The sequence below is a fragment of the Sceloporus undulatus genome, chromosome 2, assembly GCF_019175285.1.
Source record: "Sceloporus undulatus isolate JIND9_A2432 ecotype Alabama chromosome 2, SceUnd_v1.1, whole genome shotgun sequence".
Taxonomy (NCBI): domain Eukaryota; kingdom Metazoa; phylum Chordata; class Lepidosauria; order Squamata; family Phrynosomatidae; genus Sceloporus; species Sceloporus undulatus.
In genome coordinates this window covers 247,067,296-247,091,932 of record NC_056523.1, presented here as the reverse complement: position 1 = coordinate 247,091,932, position 24,637 = coordinate 247,067,296, and the positions used below count along the sequence as shown (strand labels likewise).

The following is a 24,637-nucleotide window of genomic DNA, read 5'->3' as shown; positions in this document are numbered from 1 at the left end:
AATTTGCTTCCTCTTCTTCCTCTTTTCTCCATCTCTCCAGTTTGCCAGATTTCAAGTCATACTTTCTGCACGAATTGTAAAAAATTACATATACTCAAAGTGGTTAATCATTTACCAAACAATTATTACAACGGCATAGCAAAATGCTTTCCCTGCATTTTTAGCAAATGTGAGGTTTGCAATTTGGAATTTACACTTAAAAAATAAAATAAAATTTAACCCTCCCCCCAGTGCTTGAATCTGTGGATAAAAAGAATCCGTGGATAAAGAGGGCTGGCTGTACATTAGATGCACTTTGAGCGACACTCCCCCCTACAAGCAGAAAGTCTCTGCAGTGCATCCACTCCTCCTCCCTCCTCCTCCTGCTTTCCTCTAATGCTGCTGCTGCTGCAAACCTCTGCCTCCTCCTCCTCCTGCTCTGTGGGTCCTTCTGACTTTTGGGCGCTGTCCATGGTTGCAGCAATTGCTGGCCTGACGTCACCGGGCCCGAGGGTCCCTCCGATTGGCTGAGGAGCTGGTCCGGCCTGTGGCAGGAAGAAGGCAAGTCCTCCCTCTGGTCCTCCGGAGGCTTGGGCAGGAGCTGCTGCTGCCAGGAGGAGAGTCTGAGATGGAGGCATTCCTGCAGCGGAGCAAGAGCAGGCTGGTAAGCCATGCAGGGAAGGAGGGAGGAAGGAGAGGGGGGCTTCCCCAGCAGCCTCTCTCTCAGACCCCCTGGGGAAAGGGAAGAAACTTTGGGGAAGCTTCCAGACCCCCTCCCCCTTGGAGGAACCAGCCTCTGGATTTGCCACCTCCATAGTCATTGCTAAGCAGGCTCCTCACCCAGGGGGATGCAAAATGGAGGACCTCCCTGGGGCAAGGGAGGACAAGACTCTCCTAGGAGTGTCAACTCATGCTTCTCTCAGTCAGGCTCAGGAATGGAAGGAGGACCCTGTGGGATTTTCCTCCTAGAGAGAAAGTTGAAATGTAGGACATGTCCTGAGAAAAGAGGATGCCTGGGCAGCATTGGGATGGGACACTGCCTGGGATGCAAGAGCAGCCCCAAAGCCAACTGTACCCTTTATGTTGGACTTCAGCTCCCAGAAGCCTCAGCCATGATGATCCATAGTCTGTGATTCTGGGAGATGAAGTCCAAACTCTCTTGAAGAGCAGAGTTTGGGGACCACTGGGATATAGCACCCATGGCACCAGAGAGCTTTGGTTGGGGGTTTGGTGTTGGGATCCTCCACTTCTTAGTTGGTCAGGCCATTTTCTTTTCTTTTTTAAAAAAAGATAGGATGAAGCTTTTCTCTCCCTCCCCACCAAAAAGTTGCTGTAGATTTGGCTGGAGAACACCCCCAACCACTGGCACAGTCGTCATAGAAAAAAACCCAGACATCCCAAAGTTGTGGGGTTTGATGTGTGCTTACTCAGAAACCAAAACCATTGGCTCCATGGGGTCTTACTCTCTGGGAAAGCTTCCCAGGTTTTGAAGCAGTCATCTTCCACTCTGTAGCACTCAACTGTGCGTGGAACTCTAGACAGTGTATGCTTTTGCTTCTGAGAGTTCAAACCACGGACAAACTTTGCCATCAATCGAAAGGAAGGTGTTCTACCCATTTTGCATTGTGCAAAACAGGAATAATGTATATTTTCACATGTACGTGTATATTCTGCTGTAGCCTCTTGAGTTTCCATAATCTGAAGACAGAAGGATTGGTTGATTTGAAGTAAATGGAGGTTTGGCTCAATATAGTTCTGGGAACAGCTTTTTATCATTAGAGTGGCCATATAATATTACAATAAAAGCTTGGTTAGTCACATGTTCATGAAATGGCACTAGGCCAGATGTGTTCCCCCCCCTCCTTTTAGCAATTTCAACTAAACCAAGCTGAGGAAACATTTCACGAAAAGTTTCCAAATTATTCCTCTGAATGTTTCAGTCTGTAAACAATTGTTAAAATTAATTCCATAAATCATAAGGCTACTTTTGGTCGTCCCATGGAACCATTGGTGAATATGTGCATGAAAAGAGTTTCTTAAGAGAGTGGATTATTAGTATCTTTTAATATACATACATATATATGTGTGTGTATACATATATATGAACACACACACACAGAGGATCTGTTACCATTTTCACCTTTTCTCCTTGGCTGTTGGCAAAATGTCAGACTTGTCATTACCTCCACACTTCCTTATTATGACAGCTTTTAAAAATCTCACAGTAAATCTATAATGATTTCTCAGTGCTCCCTCTTTATTACGTTTCCAGTTCATTGTAACTACAGTAACTCATGTTACAGTTAGGAAAATATATTTGCTTTTGCTACCTTCTTTTTAAAAGCGAAAAAAATAAAAGGAACATGGTTGTCGTAAATCTGCGATGACAAAGCACTGAAGGAAATACATAATTGATGACCCTCTTATCTTTAAACCTTGAGTAGAAGAAGAGAGCCAAAGTCTACATTAAACATTATGTCATGGTCGTATGCCAGCAAATGAGCAACCCAAAAGTTGAATTATGCTTTTAAAAGTTTTTCTGGAAAATCTTATGCTGTTGTCTTTTAAAGATATTACTATCTGATTTGCTCAGGCTGCTTAATACTAACATTCCCATAACTTTCCCATGGAAGATGGCATAGTGTGCTGGATCACCTAGTTACTTTTGTTGGTTATGTTAGCAGAAAGAATCTGAAGAATATTAGATATTTTTCTCCAATGCTTGCTGCTACCTGCAGATTTTGTTGCTGTTGTTGCTGTTGTTTTGATACTCTGGTAGGTCTCTTGAATATGTTCTATCACAGTGAATCCATTGCAAGTTCTTAACATGGTAAACTGCATTAAATGGCACATTCCACTAACATTGCTACATTCACTTATATCAGCAGGAAGTAAAAAACTGTGGTGGAAACTCAAGGGATATTGTGAAGTACTGAGATTGTGAGGTGAATTTTCATAGCTTTCCTTAATCTGGTGGCATTCAACTACAACTTCCATCATCGCCAGCTATTATAGCCAATGGTTGGGGATGATAGATTGTAATTAAAAACATGTGAATGGCACTAAGATGAGGAAAGGTGTCCTACTTTGTCAGAGATGGGAGGACTCTGTGTGTGTGTGTAAGTAGCAGAGGCACATGTACAACTTTTTTGTGCGTTTTAAAAATTAAATAATGGTGGACTATTCTAGAAGATAACAAGGAGTATTTTAAAAATGACATGAAAGATGGCTTTCTTGAGTCATCCTCAGTGTATTATTTATAGGGTTCCCTGCCTTAAAAACAACTTACATGCTGATGAAAATTGAAATCTACAATATTAATACTAGGAAAAGATGTCTATAAAATAGGAGTCATAGATCAATAAAACAGTTCAAACAGAGATGAAGCAGTTATGATAGCACTTAGTGAATCTACTGCAGTGGAAATTCCCCAGTAGGAATGCCAACACAAGAAAATACCTCTTCTCTGGTTGCCTTTCCCAGACTTAACTCTGAAGGTGAAGTGTATGGAGAAGGCCCTGGTTTCCTTAGTTGCCCTGTTAAATTATGATGGTGATGATTTGTATTTATTCTTCTCAGTTTGGAACTCGAAGCAGGCTGCAACTGATTAAAAAACACAGTTGAAAATTCACAAAATAGAAAAGTTAAAAAGTGATTAAACTATCAAAAGTAATTAAATCAGTTAAAAGCGAAAGCCAAAAAATGTATCAGCAAAACAAAAATAACAAGTAGAATACCCAGCACATTGTGCATAGCCCATCTTGCTTAAACTATCAGTCCTCTTTGCAGATAGCAAGTAGAGTGAGAACCAGTCTAACCTCTCTGGGAAGGGAGCTTCAGAGTCTGGGGGCAGCCACTGAGAAGGATTTTTCTCACGTTTCCATCAGATGTACCTGTGAGAGTGGTAGGGCAGAGAGAAGGGACTCTGTAGCAGATCTGAAAGCACAGGCAAGTTCACAAGAGAGAATATGGTCCTTCAGATACCCTGAACTTTAGCCATGTAAAAACGTTAAGGTCATAACCAGCATTTTGAATTGTGCTCAGAAGGAAACCAGCAGGCAACGGTGCTGTTGCAACAAGGGACTTGTGTGCTCACTCTATCCAGTCCCAGGGGCTGTGCAGACCTGGGGGTGGAGTTGGGGCGTGGTGTCCATATGATGCAGCACCAAATAAGTGCCGTAAAGATGTGTCTCCAGTGTCTCTGGCACCCTTTCCATGGTGCAAAAAGGAGCCGCTTTTTCGACTCCTTTGTGCTCTGTGGAGAGGCCAGACTGAGGCCACCGCATCCCCAATCTGGTGAAGATGGAGGTGGTTGCAGGCCCCCCAGTTAGAAATCTGGCTGCAGTGTTTTGGACCAGCTGAAGTTTGTAACACTGTTCAAAGGCAGCCCCATGTAGAGTGTGTTACATTAATCCACTTGGGATGTAACTAAGGCATGTGTCACCATAGGCAGAACTGAAATCTCAAGGCACAAACCTTTACTATTGCAACAAATGTTTTTACTCCTGTCCACCACTAAAGACTGAGCTTCCAGGTTCATAGTTGATGCAAGAATACATCCAAATCTACATTTTCTGGGGGAGGGAGTGAACTCCATCCAGCTCAGGCTGAATTCCTGTTCCCCGATTCTCTTTTGGCAATCAGGGTTTGTATCCCTGTCTTGTCTGGATTAAGTTTCAGTTGTTCACCCTCATCAGTCCCATGAATGTAATGGAAAGGGTCAGCACAGGTTGGAGTTCAGATGTGAATCTAATAGGGTTGAGACAGGTTTCCAAGTAAAGTGGTGGCCTGTGGGTCTAAGCAGGGAAACACTGAGAATTGGGCAAGGTGAGATACTGTGCTGCTCAGATTTATGAACTACTACTACAAATAAACTAGAGAAAAGATAAACGACTGGGTAGACATTCTGATCTCAATGTAAGCATCCAAGATTCTTACATATCATAACTGAGCACACTTCAAAGGAGAGGAAGTGCCCCAGGGACGTAGCCAAGGGGGGGGGTTTGGGGTCCGGACCTCCCCTTCCATTAGAAAAATGAATGGTGTGTGCTGCTGCGCCACCACACCCAAGCCCCATTTAATGGTGGCACTTGTCTGGACCCCCCCTTCCTAAATCCTAGCTATGTCCCTGAGCTGGCCTAAACAAGAAACAAAGTGCACATATAATTTAACTATGTCAGCCAATGGAAAATGTTGACTGGAAAATACTTTTGATTCAGATATGCACTGTTGGAAATTAGAAGCAGAATATTATTTTCCATACTTACAGAATGAGTTAATGTTTAAAATCTTTAGCACCTGGAAAAGTTACTGTATTGGACTACTGCTCTCTGTATCTGTCAGGCACCATGGGATTTCATAAATTACACTGCATTTTTTTTTTTTTTTTTTGCAATTCTTAATCAGTAGATTATTAGAAGGATATAGGCTGACTTAAATTTGTAAAAAAAAGCACCATACAGAAACAAAATTTATGGTATATATGTTTCAACATTTTAGAATAGATGTACATTTAAAATTCATCCAGGTGCCCATTGAGTTCAACAGAGTGAATACTGTGTTGTTATCTGCTGCCAAGTTGACTTTGACTTATGGCGACCCCATGAATGAGAGACTTTCAGAACACACTGTCATCAACAGCCTGCTTAGGCTTTGCTGATTCAGGGCTGTGGCTTCCTTGATGGAGTCTATCCATCTGTAATACAGACTTCTCTCTTTCCCTACTACTTTCTGCCTTTCCAAGCATCATTCTCTTCTCTAATGAGTTGTGTCTTCTCATGATATGTCTAAAGTACAAACATCTCAGTTTAGTCCTCTTGGCTTCTAAGGAGAGTTCAGGCTGCTGATTTATCCTTTTGCGGTCCACAGTATCTCTAGAATTGTATCCAGCACCACATTTCAAATGAGTTGATTTCTTCCTATCAGGTTTCTTCATTGCCCAGCTCACAACCAACATAGAAATGGGAAAATGGAGGGCATGGGACCCAACAGACAATGATATACTACACTTCATGATCTTGTCAAGTTCCTTCATGGCTGCCCTTCTATGTCCAGTTTTCTGTTAGTAGATCACAAAAACGATGGACCACTCTTAAATAAATGGGCATGCCCACAACATTTGATTGCCCTGACCTTTACTCAGGGCAAGAGGCTACTTTTAGGACAGAATACAGAGAAATGGAATAGTTTCTAATTGGCAAGGGGGCCAGGAAAGGCTTCATGTATCACCTTATTTGTTTAATTTGCATGCTTAATGTATTATAGGGTAAAATGGGATTAGACCTGGAGGAGAGGTGTGAAAACTGAAAGAAAGAACATGATCAATTTAAGATATGCAGATGACACCATGCTGCTACCAGAAAATAGTAGACTCTGATGATTATTGAAGAAAGTCAGGAAGAAAGTGGAAAGGCAGATGTTTAGAGTTGAACTTTAAGAAAAAGGCAGAAAGAACAGATATTTGGCAGAAAGTGTGTATGTTGGATGAAGAGAGATTGAGAAAGAGATGGAAAATGTTGTGCTATTCAGATGTACAACTAGAACATGAGTGAAAAATAGCTAACTGTATTTCAGTCCTTTGACTGAAAGCTCCTCCAGAGGAGAAAAAAAAAATCTTTTAAAGTTCCAGGTTTTGATTCTATACAAACTGATTTTTTTTGTATGTCCACATTATATTTTCTTTCCTGAATATTTCCTAAAAATTCAGGCATTTTCAAGGAATTTTATTCCTACCTCCAGATCAGTTAAAACCAGATTTTTCTGAAATTAAATATATCTCCTTGGCATTTTGTTTATTTTATTATTATTATTATTATTATTATTATTTAACCTTTCTTTATTTATAGCACTGTATAATTATTTGTATATTATGGAAAATATAGATGGTCCTTGCCATTAAAACATGGCTGTTGTTTCCAGGACACAGATCCAGCAGAGATCTAGACGGGAAATCAGAATGTTTACATCAAAACAAAATGCCTCCAATGCCGAACTATAATATTGCCACTCCAGCTCCTGATAATAATAACTGCTGAAAATCAATCTGTGAACCATTGCCAGAGTCTAGAGTGGCTTCTGATCAATGAGTGGGGATGGAGGAAGAACACGAGGGAGCGGAAGGGAGGGAAATCTGGGATATTTCAAGAAAGCACTTGAATCATCCCTGGAGAATATGCTGGTAAAATCACAAAAAAAAGAACTAGAAAGTCTAAATACTTTCCATGCTTTATGCATAAGCCCTGAAATTCACACGATGAAATATCAAAAGTGATATCTGTGTTTGTAGATTTGCTGACGGGTCTTTTAGGAGCTTTCCAAGCACATTTGTCCTATGTTTTTTGGAATAGTTGTGGGTTTGACAAACCATGAAGAAAGTAAAATGCACTGTTCTTCAATGTTCTTCAGTCAGTCACCAATCAAGCCTTTATTACAGTCAAGAAACTGTAAGGTAAAAAAATTATATACATAACTATTTTTACATAATGAACATAGGCCTCATTCACACTACATAATAAAACTGGTTTTCAAACCAGTGTAAAGCGGTGGAAAGGTCCTTATTTATACCTGAGCCAAATTTCTGATGTGATTTCTTGGGGGGGGGGAGCACAAAAGCTATTTAAACCATTCTTCCCAATCCACGGCATTCCCACATCTTTTAAAATGAATTGATTCAGTGCAAATGTGAACATGCTGTCGCTTGGTGTTTTGGTTCCCTGCAGGGACGTAGCCAGGATTTTGGAAGGGGGGGGTGTCCAGACTAAGTGCCACCATTATAGTGGGGCTTGGGTGCGGCGGCACAGCAGCACATGCCATTCATTTTTCTAATGGAAGGGGGGTCCGGACCCCAGATCCCCCCCCTGGCTACATCCCTGTTCCCTGTGGCACGGTCACCCCATGACACAACTCCATTTTGATGATTGATCCTATGATGATGTGAATGTGAAGTGGAAGTGGAGTAAATTGAAATGGGCAGATTTGATCGCGTTTGAATGTGTTAACACTTATTCAGCGCTAAATCACTTCATCCATTTGACTCAGACTCAAAAAAGTTTATTAAGTAGTGTGAATGAGATCATAGTTATAGAGTTAAAAAGTTGAAGTCTTGCATCTGAAAAAGAATTTGAAATGCATTTGCGGTGCAATGGAGTTTGACACTACTTTAAGTGCTATTCCATGCTATGGTATCCTGGGATCTGCAGTTTTACAAGGTCTTTAGCCTCTGGCAGAGTGCTGGTGACTCATAAAACTACAAATGCCAGGAGATACTGTAGCTGGACCCATGGGCGGTTTTAATTGGGTTTTTTTTTTTTTTTAAAACTTTTGAATTTTTAATGGTTTTTTTTTTGTTTGTTTAAATTTTTTATTTAGTTTTTAATTTTTTTTGTGATTTTGTTTTAAATTTTTTAAACATTTTTTTTTAAACTTCTTTAATTGTTATTTATTAATTTTTTTTTTAAAGTGGCCGTTCAAAACTGCATTATTTCTACCACGCAGCTAACTCATGGACATACAGTTGAATCTTGCAACAAAAGGGAGTGTTCGGTCAGTTGAACTTATAGCAAGAAGAATAATTTAATTGCAAAACTGGATAGCTTTAGATACCATCAGGCCATTAGAAGTGAAAACTAATTATAAGTAACCAGCACTGTCTGAGAGGCCCATTTAAAACCTCAAATAAAAAAAATAATGTTGTTTTCAAGAAAGAATACTTATAAAATTTTGTTGGCTGGAAAGTGGCAGTGGTAAGATCTAGACTATGTTTGTAAAAATAGTGTTTTAAATATGACATTTTATTATTCCAAGAAATACCAGACTGTAAATATTCAGCGTGAAAATATTTTTGTCTGAATCCTTAGACAAATTTCTCGGCCCAGAATTGATCCTGGGAACAGCTGTATTTAAATGTTGCTGCCACCTGCACAGTTCTGATACATTTGAGGGAAAGTGTGTGTGTTTATTTGTATTATGATTGATGAGCAGCTTTTAATTAGGCAACTAACCATCATTCTTAAGTCAGAGTCTTCTGTTTTAATAGACAGTTTTATTGTGTGGTGATTTATTACTGAATGGAGAAAAACATAGCAGTTTACATTACCTGTGATTTTTATATAGTTGCAGCAGAAAACCAAATTTAGATTAAAGAGATTTCTTTTTCAGAGCTATTATCTTAACCATTTCTACTTAGACCTTAAATGTAGGGAATACTTGCTTGGAAGGACAGCATGTTCATTTGCTGTGTAATGATATCATGTAAAGAGACGTAATAATAAGAAGTCTTATATTAAGGTCCACATTCTTTTGTACTAAAAGGTGATTTTTTTTATATCAATCATTAAGAGAATGGCTCGAAATAATAAAGGCATTAATACTATATATAAAACACACAGACACAAAACACATAGAGGTAGTATATCCCTTACCTGGGATTCTGAAATCCAAAATACTCCAAAATCCAAAGATATCAACAAAGGTAGCTAAGATAGTGACAACTTTTCTTTTGGATGGTTCAGTGTACACAAACTTGGTTTCGTGCACAAAATAATTAAAAATATTACATATAAAATTACCTTCAGGCTATGTGTATAAGATATATACAAAACATAAATGAATTTCATGTTTAAATTTGGTCCTATCTTCAAGATATTTTTCTCTCTCTACACACACACACACACTTCAAAATCTGAAAGAAAAAAAAAACCAGCCTGAAATCCAAAAGACTTCTGATTCCAAACATTTTGGATGAAGGAGACTCAACCTGTATTTAATTTTATTTTGGCCCTTATATGTTTATGACAAGTTCTTTAAAAGTCCAATGAAAGTACCCAGAATAATCAGGGTAGTAGTGATATAAATATATCTCTCACCTCATTAATAATTGGATTTTGGACTTTATATGTGTCTGATAAATCCTTTCAAAAGTCCAATGAGAATATACACGACTGGCATATGTATTTGTTGACCTAATTTCATTTTAATTACACTTGGCATGGTAGTCATGACTGACAGTCAATTCATTATGTAAAATGCTGTAATATGTTTCCTAATAGGGTATTACCAGCAGGGAGTTGAGAAACCTGGGTTTCCCTCTTCTGTAACTGAGAAAATTATGAAAATTGCTTGACGTGACAGTCTTGGCCCATTCTGCTTGTATGTCTGTCCCTATATTTAGTGTTGCTTGTTGGGCCTGGTTTTTCATGGACTGTACAAACATATAAGGCTCTTCAAAGATGTAGAAGCATGCCGCTTTGAATTTACTCCTTGATTTTTAACCCTGAGTATAACCCCTTAATGTGTTGATTCATATTAAATTAACAGCTCACTTATTGAACTAATTTCAATTGTTTAAAAGAGAATAAGTTTAATAACTGCCTTAAAGTGCAGTTCAACAGCACTTTAAATGGTATCACTCAGTCCCATGGAATCATGGGATTTGTAATTTTGCAAGATTTTTTGTCTTCTTTGCCAAAGACTGCTGGTGACTCCCAAGAAGTACAAAACCCAGGATTCTGTAATATGGAGCCATGGCAGTTAAATTAATAATAATTGTAAGCTGCTCTGAGAGCCTTTAGGGCTGAAGGGTGGGGTATAGATACCATAAATAAAATAAAGTGGGGTCAAACTGCATTATTTCTACAGTATAGAGGCATCTCTGGTTATCAAATAGGTGGGATATAAATAAAGATGAAGACAGCAGCAGCAACAACAACTGTGCAATGTAAGATGCTGTGTTCTCAGCACCCGTGCAAAGATACTCATCCTGCTCTTGTTCCAGCAGTAAATTTGTTATTGTAGTATTACGAAGACATGACACTTACATAGAGGGAGAATTCTGCATTAGGTTCATAGCAGGCACAGGCCTATTTATGGATTTAGTATAACATTTTAGACAGTGTCTCACCCACGTAGCACAGTAATGTTTGCACTGGCAGAAAGGTATTGGAACAGTGAGAAGATTTTGCTCTGCCAAAAATATTACTTTGGCTGTTTATTTAATCATTTAATTAATTTCCCACGGTCTCTCAATAAAGGATTCAAAAATGGCTTACAGCTGTTTTAAACAAACTAGCACTAAAAACCATTAATGCAAAACTTTTAAAAAAATAATAAAATTCCAATTCTGTTTTAAAAAATGCAAATTAAACAACATTTTTTTTAAAAAAAATAAAACATAATAAAATACTAACACAAGAAGTACAAGATGTTGCTGCCACTGCAGCAGAAACAAACTCTGCTTAGAACCAAGCTGATCATTAGCAGATATGTTTCCCTACTGCAGAATTAAAAGAGAAATTGTATGCAATTATGGTATTGCAAGGGTTAACCATAGTAATATTTCTGTAAATTTCAGCATAATATGTCTTTTTGTATGCTAGCAATTGCATAGGAACAGGAAGCAAACTGAATAAGGGATTTATCTAAATGAGCTTCCTTGAGTACAGGAGCCAGTTCCTTTTTGACAAAGCTGGAAATGTCTCCTGTAGTGGGATGGCTTGGAACCGTTTTGCTGCTTAAGGAGAAAATTAAGATGATGTACATCCAGTTCCAAGTACAGAAGCTGACCATCCTATCAGTTGAATCTTAATGACGCTCTTGATAAGAAAAGATGCTCCTGGACAAAAAGCCACACTGAAGGAAATTCCTGGGAAAAGAGCCAGGTTGCACCATTGTGTTTTATTTAATGGCAACATACATCCCAGCTTTTTTTTTTTATATGTACAATCTCCCTCTCTCCCTCCTTTTTTCAAAAAAAAAAAGCCTAGATCCAAACTTACACTGCCAAAGGCAATTTTTAGACTTATTTGTGTATAGAGATTGCTTTAAAATAATAATAATAATAAACAGAACTGGATAATGCTTAATAAATTAATAAAAAGTATTAAGTAGAATAAACTCCCAGTTTAAGTAAATAAAAGCAATTTCACCCATCAAAACCAAATGCAACCTAAACCAATTCAATGTGAAAATGGGGAGAGAAAATGTTAGAACCTAAACTTCAGATGCCTGTTGTATGGTGTATGAAACAGTACTAAAAACCTGTCTTTGCTTTATCTCGCAGTCAAGAAAGCCTAAAAATAGAGAATGGAGTGAGCATTAAAATACGTTTTAGGTAGGGTGTGAGTTTTTATTTCCCTTTACCCATTGTCTACTGTGTTGGATGAAGAGACAAAGTGGACTACAAAGCATAACATTGTTTTGTGTTCTCATCGTGTTTAAAATATAGAATGATGTGTCATTTTGTAATGAAATTATCCAGTTGTTGAATGCCAATAAATGCACATTGCATAATAGTTGTGCAGAATCACACAATAAGAGAATGATCCCTCTTTTCAAGGTGAGGCATATGTGCTCATGCAAACTGGCTAAAGATTTTTTTTCTGTGCATGAAAACCACACTTTCTTACTCAGTAGCATTTAAGGGTATGAATATGATCATTTTCAGGAGCATAGTATTCATTGTAATGGCGAGCCTTTCCATTTTAACATTCCTCAAATGGAATCCAGAAGCATGTAGAGTTTCCCTTTATGCTTCATTTCAAATTTGCATCCTCATCTTTTGATAAATACTCAAACCTGAATTTGGACAGTGTGAATCTATGCTAAATCTAAGCTTCACATCAAATATTTGTCAGCTTCTACTTTCTAAATTATAAATTCTACTTACACACCTCAGAGAGATGAAAAAACCACACTAGTGCCTTGTGATATAATCTATTAAAGTCATTCTGACAATAAAAGTTTTTACTTTCATCCAGCTGGACAAAGTGGACCTGTATCTGTAACCCAATTCACTCACTTTTTGGAGGCCAAACTAGATGGTACTTTAAACTAGGTAGCAACTACATTTTCTCTGTAAAGCACAGTTTGGCAAGTAGGGCAGGCATGGGAGCCAATTCTTATCCTTGAAGACCATCATGGGCTATCCGAAAATCAGCTTAGAATTTCAACCTGGGAGTGTTTGGATTTCTAGAGATTTCCAGTGGTTGTGATGGTTGGAGCAGGGACGTAGCCAAGGGGGGGGTCTTGGGGTCTGGACCCCCCCTTCCGTTAGATAAAATGAATGGTGCGTGCTGCCGCGCCACCACACCCAAGCCCCATTATCATGGTGGCACTTAGTCTGGACCCCCCCCTTCCCAAAATCCTGGCTATGTCCCTGGTTGGAGAGCATCAAGGGTCAAAGTGCCTTTCTTGGAGGGCTTCTGGAATGGCAACTGAGTATTTTGGTCTATTTTAAAAATTCTATTTAGGGAGATTTTAGCACCGCCAAATTTGGGAGGGCTTGATGGAAAGATTGGGATGCCACAGAACATCCCCTGTGGGTCTTCATGAAGCCTACCAGCTGTGCTTTTCCCACTTCTACCCTAGAATAGGCACAAGTGACCTCATTCAGGTGGGGCTCCTACTACGTGATAGTAAACTTGAAGACAAATAGCTTTGTTCATGCCAGTGGCATTCTACACTGCCATGTTTTTATGCCAGTTTAATGATAGTGGCTTGTAGGCTGCAAGTAGAAAGTACAAAGGGAATTGAGTTAATCATAATGCCTGCCTTGACTCTATTATTTCAAAAAGTACAATATTGTAAGTATTTGCTTGAAAGATTGTTTATGTTAGTGGATTGTCACAATGGAAGGGTGCCTATGTTCATGCACAGTGAACCTGTATTCTGATGCAACTCATTTACCTTCTCCCACACCATTCAAATGGGTTTCCTAACCCTGAAAAGTACATTTTCTGGGGATGGAACAGTAATAGGTTAATATACTCTATGTGCAGAACTCTACTTGCCCTTCTATGGATTCAACCCAATATTTGTAATTCATCTGTGCTTTCCCGCAGCTCAGGATGGCAGCGAATGTCTTAAAATGAAAATGAGATGCACTATCTCAGTATTGAGAGCACAGTAGAGGAAATGATTCTGTGAAAGGCCGTCAGAAAAGGTCACCCTTTTATTTGACAATTTTGCTCAGGAGATGAACGTGGTGCTTTGTGTCTTAGTATCTTAGTTATCACTCAGTTAATAATTACCCAAGTAGGACCAGCACAAAAGCACAAGGGCAAAATGGACCTGAATGCACTTTGTTCAGGATTAGTCATAAACCAGAAATGTATGCTCAGAGGAAGTGTAATCTACAAACAACTCCAGCAATCACTGTAATGTTGCTGTAATCAAGCCAAGTATGTTTTAGTTTAGTGGTTTCAAAATCCCATTGTACTACTACTTAGGTTTAATCTGCACTGCAGAAACAATGCAGTTTGATACTGCTTTAACTGCCATGGCTCAATGCTACAGAATCCTGGGTTTTGTAGTTTGTTGTGGCACCAGAGCTCTCTGTCAGTGAATGTTAAATATCTCATAAAACTACAGATCTAGAATTCTATAGCATTGAGCCATGGCAGTTAAAGAAGTGTCAAAGTGCATTATTTCTGTAGAGTAGAATAGACATTAAAGTTATACTATACAAATAAACAGAAACACCCAGACTGAATTCCCATCCATCCATCCATCCACCTATGTACTTGCTGCTGCTGCTGCTGCTGTTGTTCTCATCATCATCATTTCCTGGTTTTACAGTCCTTGACTGACTGGAGTTTTGAACCATTACTGATTAGGATTCTCTCCAAGGAACTAGGAATCAGTGATGTAGCATTGGATAATGCAGCAAGTTCCAACTATTGTCACTTTTTATAATTGTGTTATTGTGATCCTGTTTATGGCAAATTTATTGAGGTGTTTTGTCTGTTTGGAACTGCTCTCAGACAGGGACGTAGCCAGGATTTTGGGAAGGGGGGGGTCCAGACTAAGTGCCACCATTATAATGGGGCTTGGGTGAGGCGGCGCAGCAGCACACACCATTCATTTTATCTAATGGAAAGGGGGGGGTTCGGACCCCAAGAACCCTCCCTTGGCTACGTCCCTGTCTCAGAACACCTATCCCCACTGAACCTAGTTGCTTTCTTTTCCCAGAGGTGCTGAATCTCTGTTGTAGTTGTTATCTTTATTTATACCCACTCCCCACCCCCACCCCCCACCACACAAAAAAACAGGGATACAAGGCCATATCATCTGTAAGCTGGAATCCTGTTGGTGCATTATACTAGTGCTTGTACTTCTTCCATGGTGTTGGAGAGGGAAGGCAAGCCAAACCTGTTGGCTCTAAGCAGCCTATTTCCTCATTGCCTTACATTCTGCATGGCAGATATGCCTGCAGCATCCATCATCTAATTGAGAAAACAATGGGATTGCATCTGTATATTCATATGTCTGTATATTTTACAGCTACACTTTTGAGAAAGTAAGGATGGACAACAATTGGTGGCCATTATAGATTTGCTGCTAAGCACTAAGAAATATGAAACTATAATGCACTTCCAGGTTTTGTTTGATGCAGTGGTTAAGTGGAGGAAATTAACATTGGCCTTCCCCTTCTTGCAGTTTGGGCTATAACTTCAAAGGACAGCACTCAGTGGATTCTGCACAGGGATTTTACAGTGTACATTATTGATTATTCTACCATAAGAGCTCTGGGCTCTTTTTCAAATCTATTGTCTATTGACTTAAGGGGCTTAATGGCTCTGCATTGTACTGTAATGGTGAGTACTGTGTAGTCTTATTCTGCCTTGGCATTGCAACCAGAGTAATTTTGCAAACCCAATAAGAACGTGAAGTCTTCGTAGTGGAGAAGAATTTCATCTTTGTATTTGCTGAGTGCACATTTATTTCATATTCTAGCTGTGATATTCCATTTGTTGTACACTGGTCTGAGCAGGCTTGATCTTATCTGATTGTTTTGCAGTCTGCAGAATCAAGGATGCAATATTATGTAGACATGCTGTCATTGCTTGCCCCTCAACAACAGTAGGTCATTTCTGGAAGGGCAGTTTTCCACTTAATAGGACCCTACTAATTCAGGGGTATCAATCTGAACCCAGCATTTTGCTTTTAAATTGAAATCTACTGGTAGCCTATTGTTCTTTTTTCCTGGCATGCTTTAAAGAGGAGGAGTACATTGTTCTAGAGTTCAGCATCATTATCCATCTCTGTCCTCCTGAGCAGGAAAAGAGATTCCACCTCAACATTAGGAGGAACTTCCTGACAGTAAGGGCTGTTGGACAGTGGAACAAACTTCCTCAGAGTGTAGTGGAGTCTCCTTCCTTGGAGGTCTTCAAACAGAGGCTGGATGGCGATATGTTGGGGATGCTTTGCGGTCTCTTCCAACTCTATGATTCTGTGAAATAATTGGGTAGAATGCCAATCTCAAAGAAACATTTTTACATGCTCTCTAACTTCTTTTAGACATTCATCAGGAATGATTTGACTGATGTTCTTCTCTGCTTTCCTTCCATTGTATTTAGTTACTGCCTTTGAAAACAGCACTTGACTCAGCTGTGGACAGCAAAAGTATCTGTACAGTACTTTCTGTGTTGCTTCAGTTCTGATTTTGGGTAGAATATTTTTGCCCTTAAAGTGGAAAGTCAAAATGAGTTGTTACAGAATATAGTATGAAACCCTTTTAAATTAACCCAAAACCAGGACCTAGGACCACATTTTGTGCCAGTGAATTCTAGAAGGAAATGTTGTGTGGTAAGATGCTTTCTTTTGATTGTCTACTCGTGCCAATGTCATTGGATAAGGCTTTGCTACAATATCAGGAGAGAATGAGACAACTGGAGATTTCTGTTCTGTTACAGGCTTGGAAATGTTAGTTTTGGACTAGAACTGCTTGAATCTCTCAAGCAGCATGACCTCTGTTCTCTCTCTGTGCTGCCTGGAGGATCCTGTGTCATAGTGCAAAATGTAACTTTTCCATGCCTTGTCCCTACACCATTCGTAATGTTGTAAACTTGTATCTTACCTTAGTAATATTTTTAAACACAAATATATAGTTGTTTAACACTATTTCCCTTCAAATATGGCTGGATTTTCTAGTGTAAATAATACTGGAAAAATGTAGACCATAAGTAATATGACTGCTTCCTGTGCCAATTTTCATTGTTTATGTCAATAAGCCACATCAGGTGGTGTGTTGGAATAAGTGTGCAGTAGACATCCTTCACAACAGAGTGGAGTGACTTGTTCCATTTTCCATTCAGTTATTTTAAAATATAATCTTATGTTTTTCCAGACTTAGAAATTAATGAGGATTTCATTAATAGGTATGTCAGAGGCAATTGATAATTCGTTTAAGGTCAGTTGACTGCCACTTTTAACAGGAAATAATGTCTGAAGGATATTACTTTGTGCTGGGAGTGCTATGCAGCTGTAATAAACACAAAAAGTGACTGGGTGTCACCCTTATCTTATACTTGCAACTGAAAGATCATTTATCATGAAATATAAAATGTCCTAACCTTCAGAATAAAGAGTCCAGGCATGATTGCCCAAGATGCCTAGAAAGCTATATATAAAATGGCTTTTGAAGCACATCATGTTGTCATGCTTGTTTTGTAAAAGTCATGCAACATTTCTGAGTGCTTTTTATTCAAAATGTCTATGGCGGGATACACACCGCCATTTAGTACGTATAGGATACGTACTAGGGTTAGGAAGGGGCGGTGCTTCCGCACCCCCCCTAACCCTAGTACGTATCCTATACGTACAAGATGGCGGCGCCCCTTCTACATGGGCGCCGCCATCTTTACGTACTGGACGCACAGCGTCCAGACGTGTCGCGGCGCCTATGACGTCGCGAGTCCGCGCCAGGCGCCTCGCGACGTCATAGATGTGCCGCAGAAAGAAGCTCCGAAATGGAGCTTCTTTTTTGCTCCGCGCGGGAGTCGCGTGGTTTGTACCCCGCCAACGAGTGATTTCCTGACTATAAGTCCCATAAACTCTTAGCTTTCCTTGCTACCAGCCATTAGCCATGCCAGCTGAAGGAAACTTCCATCTTCTGTTACCACAAGCTTCCCATTTTTGGAATCAATAATGGCTCTTGCTTTAATGTCAGTTTTGTAGGTTTCCCAGAGACATCTGGATGAAGTGTGCTAGATTAGATTGTCCTTTGATTACATCAAGCGGGACTGTTTGTATGTATGTGGGCGGGGCTGGCGTGCCTGGCTGCATAACTCCTTAGTTAACTCGGGAAGATGGCGCCACGTGAGCAACAAACTTACTTAGCACGTGTTTCTCTGCAACAGTGTTTATTCAAGCACGCCACTTCTTTTCTATAATAACAGCATCTAGGCTTCAAGCCACCAACAACCCAACTATTTACAAGTCTCTGGTAGAACCCTCGGTGGATACGTCTCCCCGCGAGTTGGAGCCCTTATCCTCAGGCCTCCGGCGTTCCCCACAATACTTCTCCAGCGGTTCGTTTTCAGCCTTCTCTTTATCCAGTGGAATGGGCCCACACTCCCACTTCTCTCCCTTTTCGTCCCACCACTTGTCTTCTAGTTCGCTAGCTGAGGGTTTCGCCCACAACTCCTCGTCCGAGTAGTTGAACTCCCCTTCTGTCCTGGGGTTTCTAAGTTCTATCCCTTGGTGGGGGCCTCGCTTTCGAAATGAGGGTCGAGCCTGCAGAGTTACTGGTAGCCCTTCCCTACCAGGGCTTCTTTTTACCTGGCCTATCCCTGACTCGACCGCAGCTCCCCGTCCTCCTCTTCCACGATGTCCTCTGCCTCCCGCGCACCACTCTCCCTCTCCTTTTATCCTCTGCTCGCCCCACCTCCTTGCTCCTGTCTCCGCCTCCGGACCTCCTCCTTGCTCTTCCCGCCCCTCCTCCTCAATCTTCCTCTCTTCTCCTTCTTCCACCTGCTCCACTTCTGTCCTCCCCGTCCTCTCTACACCTGGACCTACCACCTTACTACAATGTTCACAAACTATGAACTAAGAGACATAGAGAATAGAAATTAATGATAAAGGTCTGATATGTTAAAGAGGATATATGGCAGTTTTGGTTTACTTAGGATGGCTAATTTCTATTTTTTTTACACTCTTAAAAATAATGAAACATAGTAGTTTTCTTATTCTTCAGGTTCTGGCTTTAATGAAAAATCTCTCTGGATAGGCAGCTTGTAGAGCTAGGACTTTAGGATGGATATTTTGAGGATAACTTATTTCATAAGTGACAGAATTTAAGGATATAGGTGTATTACTGTGTAGAATTAATATGTATAGAGATTCTGTAGCACCTTTGAGGCTAACTGATAAAAAGAAAAAAGAAAGAAGTTTGTGGCATGAGCTTTTGTAGACTTTAGGGCCTGAACAGACAGGCCAAAATAAAGCTGTTTCAGGTCACTTTGGAGGTTTAAATGACACACACATCTTAAGAGGCGAGAAGCTGCTCCAAAGCTGCACTCCAGTGCTTAGGACTGGAGCATGGCTTTGGCGTGGCTTCCAGCCTCTTAGGATGCATGCATGCATCATTTAAAAAGCATACTTCCAAAGTGACCTGAAGCAGCTTTATTTTGGCCTGTCTGTTCAACCCCTTTAGTCTAGTTCTTCAGATGCTTATGGTGGAGTGGAAGCCAGGGAAAGACAGGAGTGCAGGAGTTTAACTGAAGGAAACTGAAAAGGAATGTTGGCTACTGCAGACCCAGTCATCATGAGAAGAACCCATGATATGTAGCCCTCTGCAAACTAATGAAGAATGAACAATTTATTGGAGTGAACATCTGGCTTAAAGAATGGATAGGTTCCGACTTTAGCAGATTGGCAACATTCAAGAGAACATTATTTTGTGACTCATTACAAAAAGAAAACAAAACCCACCATCTGACTTTTTCAGGATTATCATACACTAGGTTCAGATGAACCTTAGTTAAGGTGACATTAAAGAAGACCTTTATGAAGAAGACTTTAATGAAGAAGGCTTCTGACTAATATGCATGACAGGAAAGCACATGGATCTAATGAATGAGCCTTCATGGTATATTAAAATCCGTAGAGAGAGGGCATTCAGCTGGGCCTGAGAGGTGGTTAATGCCTCCTTACAAAAGGAGATGGTCCCGCCTCAGTACTACCCCACCCTCATCATGCACCAATAAATGTTTTCATAATTTTAGGTCAAGAACAAATGGCCCTTTCCTGGATGAGGTCCTTGAACAGGTGACTGTCTGTTCTTGGATGAAACTAATTTTCTGGATCCATTACAGTTTAGGCCTGTAAGATGGCCTGCATCAGAAGAGCGATGCAGGTGTGTGACCCTATTGGTTCTTCATAGTCTCCCAACAGCTTTCAGTACCATCAACCATATTATCTTTGAGAGGTGACCATATGGGTTAAGGGTGAGGACTACTGGTCTGCAGTGATTCTGCTTCTGTTTGGATGGTTGGCACCAAAAGATGGATTTTGGGGATTAATGGTCAACCTTGTGGATTGTGCAGTTTGAGGTTCCACAGTGATCCAGGTTATCACACATGCTAAATACTACTACTTCTTCTTCTACTACTACTAATAGAAGATTTTATTTCTTCCCCTCTGTCTCAAAGGCTTGAGGTAAGATACAACATAGATTAAAACAGATTAAACCATTTAAACACATTAAGTTAAACAGAAACATGGAACACATAGAAATAATCCAGCATAAAATTACAATGAGAGCCCAGCATGGCGTAGCAGTTTCAGTATTGGACTGTGACTCTGGAGACCAGGGTTTGATTCCCCACTCAACAATAAAACCCACGGGGTGACCTTGGGCAAGTAAAAATCTTTCATCATCCTCAGAGGAAGGCAAGGGCAAAGCCCCTCTGAACAAATTCTGCCAAAAAAACGCAGTGATAGCTTCATCTTAAGGTCACTGTAATTTGAAAATGATTTGAAGGCACACAACAACAATAAAATTAAAATGTCCCAATTTAAAATTCATAGTTTAAAAATGACTGGGTAGAACTGCCAGAAGAGATTAGTCTTTAATACTGTTTTAAATTCAGACAGTATTAAATATCTCCCGACAGGTCATTCTGCATCCAGGATTGGCTGATGAAAATGTCCTCTGGGAGACAGTTGCCAGCCTTCATCAACCTCTACATCAAATGCCTTTGTTGGGACATCCAGAATTTTGGGGTGCATTATTTCAGTAACACTCACCTGTGTTGTTTTCTCAAGCCTGTCACTGACAGCCAGTGATGCGGAGTGAGGGCAGGGAACACACAACATAGTGTACGTCCTGTGACTTATCTACCTCTTCCCTTCTTCCAAGAAAATCCCGCCACATGTATGTCTTGATTTGAATGCAACTGCAGTTCTGAGAGAGGGGTCATTTAAGCAAAACCTTAGCTCTCACAGTATATTCTTCTGCTTGTGGGTAAGTGATGGAAAATATGGGATATGCATTATTGTATTTTTCTCCTACAGTTCGGAAAGCAGCTTGATGGGATTTTGATTGCAATGATGTCCCATAGGGAACATTTCTCAGCACTGCTGCTGTTATCAGATCTCAAACAGCTAACCCAACTTGTTCCACAGAAACGACACAGAAATACAACCCAAACCCCCCAAAGGATTCTGCTGGGAGACCTGCTGTTATGGCCCATACTTCCCAACAGCATGATAGCTGCATCTCCCAGTTGTTATACTCTCCACACTTCCATAAAATATTATTGATTTCTGTTACTTAGCAGTTGTAACATTTTACATCAACTTTAATTTGACATGCAAGCTTCAGTTATCCTGTAGCATCTTATAGGTTGGAAAGACCCCCCTTCCTTTATTCAAAAGTGAGATGGTCTGCTAGAGAAAGAAACAAACATGGATAGGAGGAAAGATATATCAAACAACTACTAGCCTTCAGTTGCAGCAGCCCATTAAAATATTGATGGTAGGACAGCTGTGGTCCATGAAACAGTGAAATGAAAATTACAGTTCTAGACTGGGGCTGTACATTGATTTTAAATGCACTTTAATTAAACTGGCAATTAATTGTCCCATAATACAGTGTTATCTGTTCCCATATCAGTGTACTGAGCAAGCAGCACAGTGACAAGATAAGTTGCTCTGTCTCGGTCCATATGTTTGCGTTTCAAGTTTTCCATAGTTTTAATTGGTTCCCTGTAGAATAACATTTACAAGCATATGGTATGGAAAATGCTGACTGCATTTGTTATCATATATTTTAATACATTGGTGGCACAGATTACTTAGCTTTTAAAGGTGATTATGAACTTACTTAGAGTAGACTGCAGTGTTCTTAAAAATGACAACAACAGCCTGCAGGTGCCAATGACATTCAATGAAATGCACTGGGTCCTTTTTCCATGTGGAAAAAATTAAGGCTGATTCCTACAGGCCTTGACTTGAGCATTTTGCTGAAATCTATGGTGTTTCCTCAGGAGACTTTGAAAACCATTTCTAGCATTTCTTGAAACTATAATGGAGAAGTATAAACTACTGTACAGGGAAAATACACAGTGCCAGAGACCTCAGCACTAGTAACAACAGTATCTAATGTTATGTTTAACATCATGACAAAGAACAGAGGAGTTAGCAATAATAACAATTCTTAAACAGTTCTTGGAAAAGTTACATTTTTGGACTATGGCTTCCAGAATCTCTTATCCAGAATGGCCATTGCAGAGACCAAAAAATAAATAAAAGTCATGGCACATTTCTTCCAGCTGTTTGAACAATGGAATAACTATGGAAGGGTAGAATAAAACATGACAAATTAACTTCATTTTGAAATATTGCAATACTTATTACTATTGTTTCCAAAACATTTTCATCTGTAAGTGATGCACAATAAATAAATCTAAAGACAGGCTTTGCCAAGAATCTTATAATAAACTGTGAAAAGAAAATAGAGAACAGGCAAGGACAATCTAGGAAGGAGATAGCGAAAGTTGGGCTAATGATCAAAAGCTTGCCAGTTAAAAATATTGGAACCAGCAATTATTACACCGAAACTGATGTGTACTTTGAATTCCTGAGGGTCAGACATTCTACAGGTAAGAGACAGGCAGAAAGAATAGCTACAAAATGATTTTTACCTGCCATTTTTGCACATAGGACAGTTTGACATGCTAGAGGAATCAAGAAGTTCATACACAAAACTACAGGATTGAATCTAGAGAAGACAGGTGTGTCAAGGTGAACACTAATTTCAGACCGCATATCCATGCTTTTGTTCCATTTTGCAACATAGGACTAATGATTGAATTATATGATTCTTCCATGACGGATGTGGTCTAAATAGGTCATGCCCTCCAACTGTCCCAATTTGGCAGGGACAATTCTGATTAATCATCACATTTGATCAGCTGTCTTAAAGTGTCCTGCTTTCTTTCATCTCCCTTTTTTACCCCTTAGTTGTTACCTTACTTCAATTGCTGCAAACTGAGTTAAAAATGCATAAGTACAGTAGTTTGCACCTAATTTAGCAGAGAGAAGCGGCATAGAAGGGCAGAATATTGCCCTTCTCAGTAGCCTTAGGCAAAAGCAAACTGCTGCAGTCTCTCCTAGCTTGTTTGTTCTTCTTCATTAATAACTTTCTCATCTTAAAGTTAATATAGATTTAAAAAATAATTTTGTGGGATGTGCCCTATTGAGAATATAGAATAGATATAAACTCAGGCTGTGCATAAAAATGCTGTTATGAGTCTCAGCACGGAAAGCTTTTTATAGAGGAGGGAAAAAAACCTGGCAAAGATAGATGGCTAATGTTCCAAGATCTCCTGGAGTTGTGTCAAGGGGAATACAGAATTAAAACAAGAGAGCAGTTAGAAGTAGAGGGACACAATTTTCAATTGTTTTCTTGCAGTTATTGGAAAGATGTATGGTTTTTGAATAAAATAATTCAGAATTTGAAGTGCAATTGTGTACAAATGATGAACACGTAATTGCCAAAATATATAAACCTTTGTTGAAATTTAAATTGGAAGAAGAACAAGTCAAAAATGTATGATAAAACGAACTAAGATGGCCCAATGGGAAAATATGTGATCAAAGGGATTGAAATTTACATTATTTTATGACCTTAAAGAGAATTTTTATAAGATGATGTCCCAGTGGTATATGATGCCAGAGACATTGTCCAGAATTTATAAAGGTGTTGGAAATGTAAGCAACACGGAGGGACATTTTATCATATGTGGTGAATATTTGAAAGAGCTAAAAAATAGATTCTGATACATATGAAGTTTATTGTTGATGCAGAGTATTTTAAAGATTAATAATCAATTGAAACTGGAATAGTTTCTTTTGGGACTGTTGGATGTATAGTTGAAGAAGACTATGGCCTGTTACAGAGTGCCAAAATAAAGCTGCTTCGAGTCTCTTTGGAGGTATGCTATTTAAATGATGCATGGGTCCTAAGAGTCTGGAGGTCGTGCCAAAGCCACACTCCATTCCTAGGCACTGGAGTGCAGCTTTGGTCCAGCTTCCGGATTCTTAGGATGCATGCATCATTTAAACAGCATACCTCCAAAGAGACCCGAAGCAGCTTTATTTTGGCAGTCTGTAACAGGCCTTAGTTTTGTATTCTTTCTCTCCTGGCTCCCTTAACAGCATTCCCAGAGCTGTGACTGGCTGGCTCCAATCAGGCTTGCCCAGCTCCTCTCTTCACAGCATCTGCTTTGCAAAATGTTATTAAGCAAGCCTCATTTTATCAGTAAGACTTTTATATATAGAATATCCAATATTTTCAATAGTTAACATATTTACCATTTTTTAAAACCAACAGATACCTGAATATAGAAAAAATCCCCCTTACCTTCTGAGAGTGCAA

General features: G+C 39.6%; 1 protein-coding gene across 4 annotated transcripts in view; it reads left to right on the top strand.

Annotated features, from left to right (window-relative positions):
* The first annotated feature begins 535 nt into the window (after positions 1-535).
* PRUNE2 (prune homolog 2 with BCH domain) overlaps positions 536-24,637 on the top strand; it is a 143,541-nt gene continuing 119,439 nt past the window's right edge. For all 4 annotated transcript variants that reach the window (XM_042450119.1, XM_042450117.1, XM_042450116.1 and 1 more), the window contains exon 1: positions 536-643. In XM_042450119.1, the coding sequence (XP_042306053.1) occupies positions 608-643 (36 nt within the window). In that variant the 5' untranslated portion in view covers positions 536-607. The remainder of the gene's footprint in view (positions 644-24,637) is intronic.